We start from the raw sequence: 12,244 nt of genomic DNA, 5'->3' as shown, positions 1-12,244 counted from the left end.
CTGTAACAGTGGGGTGTCTGAAGGTATTTTATGAAATATGCAATGAACCTTATTAATATAAAAATAGACCTCTAATCAAAAGTGCAAAAGCACATATCAGTGCACCAAAATCAGGCACTACAATCCCACCACTACAGACAGGGAAGGTTTTGATCATATAGCTGCCCCACATTCACAATACAAAAGACACCATCACCTCAGACCAGTCGTCCCATGAATTCTAGTTTGCAGCCTTCACAGCTTCAGTACCAGAGATGCTAGGCGAACTCAGGTTGGAAGGTGGTGTACTCCTAATCCTGTGTTCCCATGGCATGGATAACATGAGTGCAGGTTTAGATTACATATTAGGAAAGAGGTTAAAGTTTAAATGACTGTTTTGTATATGAATTAATGTATGTAGCTTTGAGCCAAAATATCTACCATTAATTTTTCCACCTATTCCAGGAGCAGTAAGATACACAAAGAAAAGTTTATTTTGGTACTTGGTATACTTCACTTCCATTAAAAATAAATTAATCAGCAAATTCCTACACAGCTCAGCCTTCTTTTATGTAAATACAACCCAGCTGTAATGAATTACAAGGTGTTATTATCTCACACACACTGTATAATACTTCACACATAAGAGGTTTCTCTGCTTAGCTCAGCTTTCAACAAAAGCATCTTAAATAAACTGCAAGCAAGTTGTTTGGTCTGTAATGTTTTCACAGAGGAGGGATACACCTCACACATAGAGGGTTTCTTTACATGACTCATTTTATAACAAGTTAAACTGAGGAAGTTCGCCTTGGAAAAAAATTGAGGGGAAAAAAAAAAAAGGCATTTTGTTAAGTACTGAGAAGGCTCCCTAAGAGAAGGTTAAAAAAACACAGGCCAGTGTTTGGGAGCCAATATTCTACATCCCACTGCTCTTCACGCAGAAGAGGGATGCCGAATATTCACCGAAACACACAATCCAAAGGAAGCAACATCAGAAGCAAGAACAGTTACAACCAGGCACAGTCACACTTTCACCAGAAATAACAGCATTTGATCACAAAGTAAGGATTATTATCTTCTATTTTTGTTTAATAGTTTTATTAGGAATAAGCCCTAATATTATGGGGTTTGTTCTTATCAGAAGCACACATGGCACAGAAAACACATACACATCAGTTTTATCCAGACTGACATTTATTATGGATTAGGATTTTAGACATGAGAGAAATGAAAACAGTTTTTGTCACTGACCTGGAAATAGCTTGGTGAACCATCCCCCTGCACAGCACACCTCAGCTGCTGATGATTTAATCAGTGGAGCAATTGCTTTCATAATTATCAGGTAGGGGTAATTTGCCTGTGTGTTAATGGGGGTTAATAGGTCTTGTTAAAAAGCTCTGGGCCCCTGTTCTGAGGGGTACGGGATAGCACAGTCCTATCCCATTAAGAGCCATGGACAGAAATGGAGATGTTACTTTCCTAAAGAAATAACTCGAACACAACTCTAAAAAGAATATGGAAACACCAGCAAGGCAGAGCTCCTCTGAAATATCAAATACCCTGAGGTAGCTTTTAGCGACAGCCCAGCCACGTTTCAGGCTTTGTTTCTCCCTGGGATGGTTAGAGCCAGAGAGGATCAGTGGGAACAGTACACTGTTCTTTCCATCCTCATATCCTCGTGCAGCAGCGCCGAGAGTTCCTAAAAAGAATTTTCATGGAAAATCCTTCAGTATCTGTTAAAGCAATTCTCAACTCAAAAATGGACCATTCTATCTTAATGTCAGGCTTTTAAAATATATGAACATCTAATAAGCAAAGCTCAGACTTGTGTTCACAACCACTCCGTGAGCAGAGGAACACCGCCGTGTCTGCACGCAGCAGCTCTCCGAGTGAGGCGAAGTACAGAAACGTCTTCTTGGGAGAACTATAACTCATGGTAAAACGTCTGGTTGGAGTTTGTCTGCAAGGGCCACTCAGTGCCATTACAGCGACAAAGGTTCTTGAACCAACTAAGCATTTAATCAGAGATGAATATTCAGAAGAGTGCAGCTGTCCAATTTGCTACCGAGTCACCACAGACACGGCATCTATTTAAACATATTCTGCCCACAGCAGCTATTCCTTCGTGACCCCACCGCACCAGACCAGTCCAGTCGGAGGCAGGTTTCCCCAGCCGGTTTGAGAGGCGAACCCCGGGGCGAGGCGGCGAAGCTCTCAGAGTCCCTCATCGTTGTAGACGGGCGAAAGAGGCTTCAGGATGCTGCGGGCGTCGCTCTCCACGAGGGGGCGCCAGCTCACCTCGCCCGTCAGCAGCAGCTCCTCCCCGCTGAGGGCGTCCAGGTGCTGCACCTGGAAGCGACACGGGGGTCGGGCTCAGCGGCTGCCGGCCCCAGGGCCGGGCGCCCCGGCGCCAGCCCGGCGCCCTCAGAAAGCCCCAAAGCTTCCAACCGGCTCGCAGGAAGACTGAGGGCCGACCGGGGCCGACCGCGCCGTCCTCCGCCGGCGCCGCCGCAACAGGACGAGGCGGCGGCTGCGCTTCCCCTCGTCTTCGTCCTCGCAGCACGCCCCACCAGCGGCATTACCTGCCCGTGGAGCGCTCGCTCCAGGAGGCGGTTTCACACGGACCAGGGGACATCAGAGATTTAGAAAAGCATGCAGACTGGAGGAGGCGAACAGGGAGTGAATACTCATTCTCACCATACGAGAAATGAGGAGCAGCAAATGAAATAAGGTGCAAAGAAAGAAAGGAAAAAAAGAAAACCCCACACAATATAGGGTTAACACATTCGTAATTGTGAAACTTATTCCTACAGGACACTGCAAACAGTGCAAGTCTGTAAGGGTTAGGAAAAAAAAAGAGAGTCCATCAAGGGGCATTAAAAATATAAAAATACCACTTCTGGCTGAGGAATTGCAGGGACACAGACTGCTGGGAGACTTGACCAGGGAAACAGCACACACGCTCGCCCTGCTGTTACATTCCTCTCTGGGCCTCCACTAATAGCCACTGTTAAAGACTAAAGACGGGATTAGCAAGAAACTGCGGAAGAGATTTCTTACACAAGGGATTTCCAGTGCTTACTAGCAACAAAAGATAATCTGATAAGGAATTTCTCTGCCAGGAAAGAACATAGCATGTCAACGGCCACACAGGATCAGACAGAAGAGCCACAATATCCTGTTTCTGAGGGTCATCATCAGCAGATGCCACCAGAGGGGCTAAGTACAACACATACATACAATCCTATTTTCCTTGTTTACTCTCCCTCCCTCCCTAGATTTGTTAGTTCAGGGATATTGAGCCTGAAATGGTGATTGTGCATTTAATAGCCCTCGGTAGATTTTCTTCATGAGCTTTGCCTGCTGTTTTTGAAATCCACATGTATTTTAGCAGCCCCGGCAACCTGTGGCAACGTATGTCCCCAGGTTCTTGTATCAGAAGGGGCTTACCAACCTTTCCGCACCCACAGAATAACGGAATAGTTGAGCTTGGAAGTGACCTCTGGAGACTGTTTGGTCCTACTCCACCTCACCCTCCATATACTTTGAGCTGTCTCATATACTTTCTCAGCTGTTCTTTTCAGACTAGGGAGTCCTAGTCATTGCTAACACAGAAGTTGCTTCATATCAATCTTACTGCTCTTCTCAGAAACTTCTCCAGTCTGTCTTGATGGCTGGGACTCAAATTGTATGCATTATTCAAGATCACAGGGATACCATGGATTTAAAGAGTGGCGTGACGACGTTATATTTTATTCTCTTTCCTTCCTCATGAGTTCTGAGCATTTGTTTTACTTTAACACTACTTAGCACTGAGCTGACATTCTGGTAACCAGGTATAATCTGAAGGGCTCAGTGCTGTGTGGTAATAGACAGTTTAGAGCTTATTCCTATAGATGAAAAGTTGGGATTGCTTTTGTCTCCAAGCACATCACTTTACAATTGTGTACACTGAACAGCATCTGCCATTTCTTCATCTACTCATTCACTGTATGAATTCTTTCTGCAATCAACTCTCATGCTTACTGCCACGAATAGCCTAGCATCAGCAAATTGTCACCTTGCAATTCACTTCTCTCTTTCATTTACAACTATACAGAACAGCACACAGCCCTTCCCACCCCTAGTCCACTGAATCTAGTAACAACCTCTCCTCTGTTAAAACCTGACAATTTATTGGCCCACTATTGCCTGCACTCCTGTTAGTTACCTGTCCATGGGACAATATGAGTCTACGGCACCTTTGCTCTTCTCTTATAGCTACCTAGTTTTAGGAGTCTTTGGTGGAAGCTTCCTAAAACGTTCTAGATATCCGAAAGACTAGATAAATTAGATATTCCTTGTCCACAGCATCAATGGCTCTTCAATCACAGATTTGTGAGGCAAGACTGGCCTTCAGAAAAGACTCTTCCCCAGTGTGCCACATTTATCTGTGTGATCACTGTTTCCTATTTGACTGCTGATAGCTTCTGTCCTATCCTTTGCTTGAGCATACAGACTTGCTATGATTTCCCCACTTGGTGGGCAAATTGTGCCAAATTGCAGGCCCTCTACACTTGTTTGCTTCCTGCCTATCTTCAGTTTTAAACATTCCTATGACTTCCCTGATATTAAGCATCAGCAGCCTAGCACATTAAGTCTGTGCCTCCTGAGAAGCACTATAGCATTCCAGGAATGTCCTCAGTCCTTGACAAATTTGAGCCTTTCACTTCCCATGCCTTTTTGTATGCACTGGAATACTGTCTCTTCAAATATCTACCAGGTCTTTCAATCACTGTGGCATATCATTATGAAGAGCTGCAAGACAGCATTCACTCTTAAGAGATTCCAGTGGTTTAATGCAACTTAATCTCTTCTTTGTAACACTGATTCTAGGCTGTAGGAGAGGCTCCCAAAAGTAAATTAAATGGCCCTGGCAGATACTAAGTTACAGGAAGCCCCACAAGGCAGAGCACTGTCAAGTCATGGATGTCACTGTAAAGGATGACTCCAGAACATCAAGTATACTGCTACAACAAGCTACAGCTCATTTCTAACACATTTTGTCAAGCCTCTCCATAGCATGGGTCCAGAAGAATAAGCATAGTTGCTTTCAATCTTCTGTGAATTTCTCTGTAGCCAATTTCTCTATAGTCAAACTGCAATGAATGTCAGTTAGTTTTTACAGTTCTACGTTTTTCTCCTTAAAAATAACAAATAGAATGTAAAACCCATCTATACTTTCAAGGAGAATGGAACTACACAGTATGCAGGCAATTAAAATATATATATATATATATATATATATATATATATATATTCAATGTCCTAACAAGAGAATGAAGAGAAGCTCTGGTATGAGCGGTAGTATACCTGTTTGCGCACGTACTCTACAAGTAACTCCAGATGTCTAGGGTCCTCACAGTTCCTGTTAAAAAGGTTTCTCCAAAGCGCTGCTGCCAGAACATGATCATCAGACAAGATTCCCTAAGTAAAGAGAGGGGATTAAAAATTGCATGTAAAGAGAGTGTAAACACAAAACAAACCTGATCCATTATTCTAACTACTTGGCACTAGACAGTATTAGACATCCCAAAGCCCACAGCTACTGCAGACTGCACCTACAAAAAGGCATCAACATCATTCTTTCCCAGAATTAAGAACAGCCTTGGGCTTGTAGGAGACTAACTGCTTCAACTGGAAACAAATATTCAGCCAAGCAGAAAAACCTGGCTGGGGGGTATTGCCAATATAGTAGCTGACCATTCTGTTTCTCTGTTTTTAAATCTTTAGATTAGACCTTACGGAGAAGAGAGCACTGCTTTACAGAACTGTGTGAAGCCCATGATACTTGAAATACTAAAAATTAAGAGAGACATAATATGATGTTCTGGGAAAGCAATCTGGACTATTTGCCTCATTCTGAATAAAAGAGGGAATTCCTTATCATCAAAAACTACCTAGATTTTTCCAGTTAAATCTAATTTTAAATTTGGCTTACACAGCAGTCAGATCCATGAGAACTTTTTGCCTAAATCTTCTTCAACTTTTATCATCTTTCTAGATTATATGGTGCTATCACCACAGTTTGTAACTGCTGTCTTCTGCTAACACATTTGCCAAAGGCAGGAGAGGACTTTAAAATATTCAGTTAAAATATAAAAGGTCAACATTTGTCTTTAATTTAACTAGAAATTTTGCTTCTAAAAAGACTGTCAACAAAAAGAGGAAAGACAGACAGACAGACATACTGGCTATACTTCAAAATAGATTTAAGGAAAAACCTACATGCATAACATTGTCCAATACTCTATGAAGTTTGTATTATTAATGTTTTGTAACAGTAAACAGCCAGGTTAAAAAAAACCCACCATGTATATAAAAAGAACATCTGTAGTAACACCCACCAGAGCAAAGTTTACTACAATAATAGCTGATGCAATTGTATATTTGACTTGAAAGTCTCATAAACACAATGGTGCTTTTACTTCCCAATATTCATAGACTCTTACTATAACTACTGCTCTCAAAGTACAGCGGAGTAAAATGAGATTCAGAGAGAGGATACAATTTAATGATGGTCAAGCAACAAAGAGAATATCCCACGCCTCATGTTTTAAATCAATGTGTGCTATACATCTCCTTTTTTCTTAAGGATGGTTCAGTCCAAGGCATAACTCAATCACAATGGCTAAGAAGTCTGCCTCCATAATGCAACATTTGCCCAATGATATGTATGGCAAATGTTTTATCCATCTACAGCATTTTCTGTTCAGTGAATCAGATGGCCTATTTGTTTCTGCTCATTCTCTGAAAATACTCTTCTTACCTCATCATATCCAAACAGAGCTGCATAGAAATTTTCTACCATACTTCTCATATCTTCTTTTAGAGCAGCAGAATTAATCTGAAAAATAAAAAAGAAAACCACCTGAATGGGTTCTAAACTGGCAGAGATGATGAAAAAATTACCAGTTTCATTCAGAGCAGGAAAAGAAGAAAGAGTGCTGTGGTCCATACATGTTAGGATTTGGCTGTAAATTGCGAAGTTCACGTGGTCAGTGACTTTAGAAGAATATACAGCTCCATTACTTCTTTACATAAATAAAAGTCACAGTCAATGATGTTAGTAGTCTTACACAAATGGCAGAAGAATCCTTGACCAATGGTGCTGGCATATAGCTACCCAAGCGGGGGGGGGGGGGGGAACAACAACAACAACCACAACAACAAAACACGCTGCCCCAGCAAGTGAAGGCAAGGCTGTCCTTTCAGATAATGAAAACTGCTCTGTGTTTTACCTATTATGCAAGTTTTCCAGACCTCGAATCATTCATATAGATCTTTTAGAAACTCAAGTTTTTGAACATTTTTTCTAACACACAGACTCCAGAACTAGACATGCTATTACAGTAAAAGCACTGTAATGCTAAAGATAGAGGCACCATCCCTACCACTGCTTCTTAATTACTTGTCAATATTGACTGGCTCATTCAGGAATCACATGAATTCTGTTTCTACAGCATCTCTCTAGAAACTCAGACTTACTAGTTGTTCACTATGACTAAGTTTCTTTCAGAGCTGGTGATTCCCAAGCTACATCCCCCTATGCTGTATGACTCAGTCTATGTTCCACACTGACTTTCAACTAAATTTAACTGTTGCTTAAATATTTGCTACTTTGGCCTGAGCTACCCATTGGCTTTCAGAATTGAGCCCTGTGAGAGTCTAGGTAGAACAAAAAGAGATTGCTACGAACAGAGCGATGGCCGAAATAATTCACATGTGCCTCCTCCATGCAAACTGGCCGCTCCTTTCGCCCATGCTTTTTATTTCTATCAACAAAACAATCTAATAAGCAGTTTCTCTCACAAGGGCAGAGCTATGCTTCCTTTGGCAAAGATTCTTTTTGTATTGACTTGTGACAGATCTAAGAGAGATCCCTGCACACAATGCAAGTATAATCGGCAAGGATAACTATCTCCAAGCCTGCCTGTTATCAGGATACTAATCTATGAGACCGTATTTGCGAGACAAGTTTTTAAAAACAAATCTGCAAACAGAAACACAGGGTAGGAAATCAATTCTAACATGGAAGAAGCATCATTGATGTATAGTTTATCATAAGGTTAAAAGCTGTGAAATTTAATACATCTAAAATCTTAATACTTACGACAGCATGACCCACATGTCCTAAATACTCCTAAGGATAGTAAGATAGTACTAACCTCAGCCCTTACACAACAGCTTCCTATCAAAATGTGAATTATTTTGTCATACTATCAAACCTCCAGTTCAAACATCATTCCATTAAACTGCTATCTTTTTCATCAGTGGATTTTTATAGAACTGCTTATAGTGCAAACACAAGGAAAATTTCTTTTATGTCAGTTATTCATATTTTTCCATTAATATAAGCTATTAAAATTCATGCAGATATTTTATAGGCCATCAAGATTTGGTGACTGGCTATTACTAAATGTTTAAAAAAAAGAACTAAACATAAGAAATCAGAGGGTTAAATGATGACTGCAACTTCTGTAATGACTTAATTAAATTTTTATTGAGTACATAAACTATGATGTCATTTCTACCCAACCATGCTCAAACTTTCTATGCATGTCAGAGATCGTGGGTTTTCTCAATAGAACATACTTCTAAATAAGCTGCCCTTCTACAGCTCTAATAAGGGGGAGCAGGTCTCATGTAACACACTCAATAAATTATCCTTCCATTTTTAAACAAACAAATTCCATGAGTTATTATATATTTGCCACGCACTTTTTATGACATAATAAAAATGTTACCTCAAGGATTACTTAACACATACTACAAATGTTACAGCAGGCAACTGCAAGGGGCAAAGAAAACAAATAGTCCCATTACAGAGACAAGTCCTGAACTATACATCCCTAGGGAAGCAGCTTTCTATACTAAAAACAACGAGCAGCAGCTTTAAGTTAATAAGAAATAGACTGACGAAGGAGATAACCAAGTTAAACAAACGTGGCAATAAATACACCTTAAAGACAAACAGTTTAAAATATAAAATATGACTTTGGGGATGAAGTAGTATCTTAGGCAGTAAAATTACTTTTAAAGAAATATTGTATTTTCTGAAAAATACAATCAGCATTGATACAACTATTATTGAAAAAAATCCTTCTTTATGAAACAAGAAGAATGAGTAAATCCAAACGTGGGTTTGTTGGGAACGCTTCCTCTTTTCAAGCCTGTACATGTTCTTAGCACTGGCAAGCCCCACGATCTGGTTGGTCATGATTTTGCCAACTTCTCCCACTGTTCATTATTAAGTACAAAAGTTCTATTCCAAGTGAGTAATTGCTAATAACAAGAAAAAAACAATAACATCTGGAGTTTTCTAAGGACTTAGCCGCTTTGTCTTCTTTGGAAACAATCCATTGCAGAGCTGTCATCAGAATAATTTATATGCCATTGATACAGTAGAAAAAAATCCTAGTTAAAAACTAGAAATATGTTTTATTTGTACATTTCTCACACTTACCTTAAAAAAAGGGGGGGGGAGGAATGTACAACTAACATCTTCCTTTTACATGTCACTACTTTCCATTGAAGGACTTCACAGTCCCACATTCTCCTTTTTAAGACTACAGCGCACACACTACATTCTTGTTGTTACATTACAGTGAGAAACCCTAGCTTTAGTCCCAGTAAGTCAATATGCATTGCTGAACAGACAGCTGTTGAGGTTTATTGTTGTATCAGGCAATCTACCAACTCAGTTCTCAGTTAAGATTCTGCATTATAACAAAATTTCTAGGAAGACAAGAACACACTGCTTTATTGTATATGCTGGACATATATGCAACTGCCTTAGATATAAGCAAATTTTTAAGTGAAAGCTTCTATACAGTAAGTCTACATTCATCTTTTGCTTGGATTGAGAGTATGTTTTCACAGTGAATCTCCTCATCATCCCCTACTTACCACGCTTGGGTTTACATTTCAGAGAAGTCTCAGAGTGCACAAACTTGAAAGCCTGCTCTAATGCGCTCCACCTGCTAAAAGGCATTTGGTCCACAGGATCAGAACAGAGCTAGCACAGAGTAAAAATCATCCCTGTATAGCCAGGACATTGGATCCTCAACTGTTTCACTCAACAAATGTGCCCCTGTTGGTCACACTACATGCTAGCATAGACATAGCCATGGTGACCACAGGCAACCCTATTTCAAAGCATTTTAACGAGTGTTTCTTGCTGTTATGGCTTTTGCTGCCATGTACTGCACCCTTAAGCTACTTTAACATATTCATCCATCCGTAGTCTATAAGGCCAGAAGGGACACTTTCAACCTCACCTTGTACAAGTACTAATCATTGAATTTCATGCAGTAATTCCTCTCTTTAGGCCATAAGTTATGGTTGAACTATATTTTTTATGAAGAGATTTCAGCCAGAAGAAATGATTAGATCATAGAATCTGACCCTCTGCATATCACAGACCATTACCTTTCACTGAGTTCTCTCTGTACTAAGCTCAATAAGTTGTGTTTGGCTAAAGCATATCACCCTCACAGTTGAACATGTGTATCTCATTTCATATTTGAATTTTCTGGCTTCAGTTTCCACCCTTTCAGTCTCATTATACCATTCCTGCAAGAATAAAAGGCTTCTTCTGTACACTTCATTTGCTCCTATATCTGTACTTAGTAAATGTGTCACAACAGTAATCTTTTCAAATTAAGATTAGGCTCTTTAAGATAATGTTTACACTAGGCACACTGATACACTACATCATCAGAGCACTCCTAGAGTGGTCAAAGCTGTAATAGCAAAGCAGCGTTTTATGCTGATATAGTAAAATGAGTTCATCTCTTGCGCAAAACAAGTTACACAGGTATGAGTACACTTTTGTTATTATGACTGAGTCTACTCTGGGGACTTCTGTTAGCCACACTGCCATAAAGATGAATCATTCCTATTTACACTTTTGATTAATGGAGCATTCAATGTCAGCAGAAGTTCCTGTAGGAGATACAGGGCAAATCTTTCACCATAAAACATTTTTTGTCAGTCCTCAAACATTTGGGCTTTTTTCTGTACCCTCTCCAAATATGCGTTTGGAAAGAATGGTTTATATTATAACTATAAATAATATAACTATATATAGTTATATAAAGGCTTTTAAGTGTTCGCTGCCCTTTTAATAAATGCACATGACATTAAGTGGGAAAGACTGCATACAGCCCTTTTATTTCCTTCAATAACATGACTATTACTTGCAGGACAGTAATTTTGAAAACGACAGAGACATGTAGCTAAAGATCAAAAAGATTAAATTAATATAAAGAATTAAAAGAAACTCTATAGCAATGGGCCAAAAGCCTAGTTCCTCCAGGCATGTCACAAAGTTGTGTAACTGACAAAAATTCTGCAGAAAATATTTTTCCAATTTTTTTTCAGTCTTCCATTAACCATTCTGTTACTTTGCCTGCAAACAAGCCCAGCTAACTGACTTATAATCAGCTATAGCTGTCATTCTCCATATACTTTTTAATTAAAGAATTTATCAAGAAGTTAATATTTTTAGAAATAAGTCATTTTGTAATGCCTCGGCTTGACACTTAACTTCAGAGCATGCTCTTTAAAATCACCTTCAACATTCAGTGAAAACCTACAACATTGTATTAACCCAAACAAAAGCTAAATATATTTTAGTCTGTATCAGAACCAGTTTTTGCCAAAATCATCAATCCATAAAACCAATATGTTAAGGGGTAAAGACTTTTGTATGCTCTGCTACCTTCAAAACAACTGCACAACCATCAGTAATACTCTTTAGACCACATCGATTTCAAACTGACATAGAAACACAGGTTATATAGCATTGCATGCTTCAGGAAAAAAATAAAAATAAAAAAACAATCATCACCCCTAGCTATCATGTATCATTAAAAGGAGGTATGTTTCTATTTTACGGTCTATTAATTTGGAAACTCTGCCACGGTTAGAGCTGAAGATGCAATGAAGGTCACAGTACAAGCCTGACTATATGAAACAGATGAGGGCTCACTTTTAATTCTTGGTTCTTTTCAGCACATGCTGGCACAGCTCTGACAACCTCTCCAGAAAAAGGTCATAGAAGGCAGGCAAAATTGCTGTGCTCTCTCTCTCTAGTGGTGTTGGTTCTCTGTAAGGGTAGGAAGCTGTGGTGGGTTTTTCCTGCAATGACTCTTAAGAAACTACTTGCTAAAAGCCTAAAAATGATCATTATAATATACCTGAGCACATCAGAAGCAAGAAT

The 12,244-nt window shown here is 39.6% G+C and overlaps 1 protein-coding gene across 5 annotated transcripts in view; it reads right to left on the bottom strand.

Annotated features, from left to right (window-relative positions):
- Positions 1–455: 455 nt before the first annotated feature.
- Positions 456–12,244, bottom strand: part of LOC134147874 (ubiquinol-cytochrome-c reductase complex assembly factor 1) — a 54,765-nt gene continuing 42,976 nt past the window's right edge. For 3 of the 5 annotated variants that reach the window (XM_062589416.1, XM_062589420.1, XM_062589417.1), the window contains 4 exons: positions 6,788–6,865; positions 5,332–5,445; positions 2,874–2,996; positions 456–2,328 (listed from right to left, as the gene is read on the bottom strand). In XM_062589416.1, the coding sequence (XP_062445400.1) occupies positions 2,194–2,328; positions 2,874–2,996; positions 5,332–5,445; positions 6,788–6,865 (450 nt within the window). In that variant the 3' untranslated portion in view covers positions 456–2,193. The remainder of the gene's footprint in view (positions 2,329–2,873; positions 2,997–5,331; positions 5,446–6,787; positions 6,866–12,244) is intronic. The other 2 variants (XM_062589418.1, XM_062589421.1) reach the window with 1 other exon arrangement.

The sequence above is a fragment of the Rhea pennata genome, chromosome 16, assembly GCF_028389875.1.
Source record: "Rhea pennata isolate bPtePen1 chromosome 16, bPtePen1.pri, whole genome shotgun sequence".
Taxonomy (NCBI): Eukaryota; Metazoa; Chordata; class Aves; order Rheiformes; family Rheidae; genus Rhea; species Rhea pennata.
The sequence above is the reverse complement of the archived record's forward strand: the minus strand, read 5'-3'. Positions and strand labels throughout refer to the sequence as shown.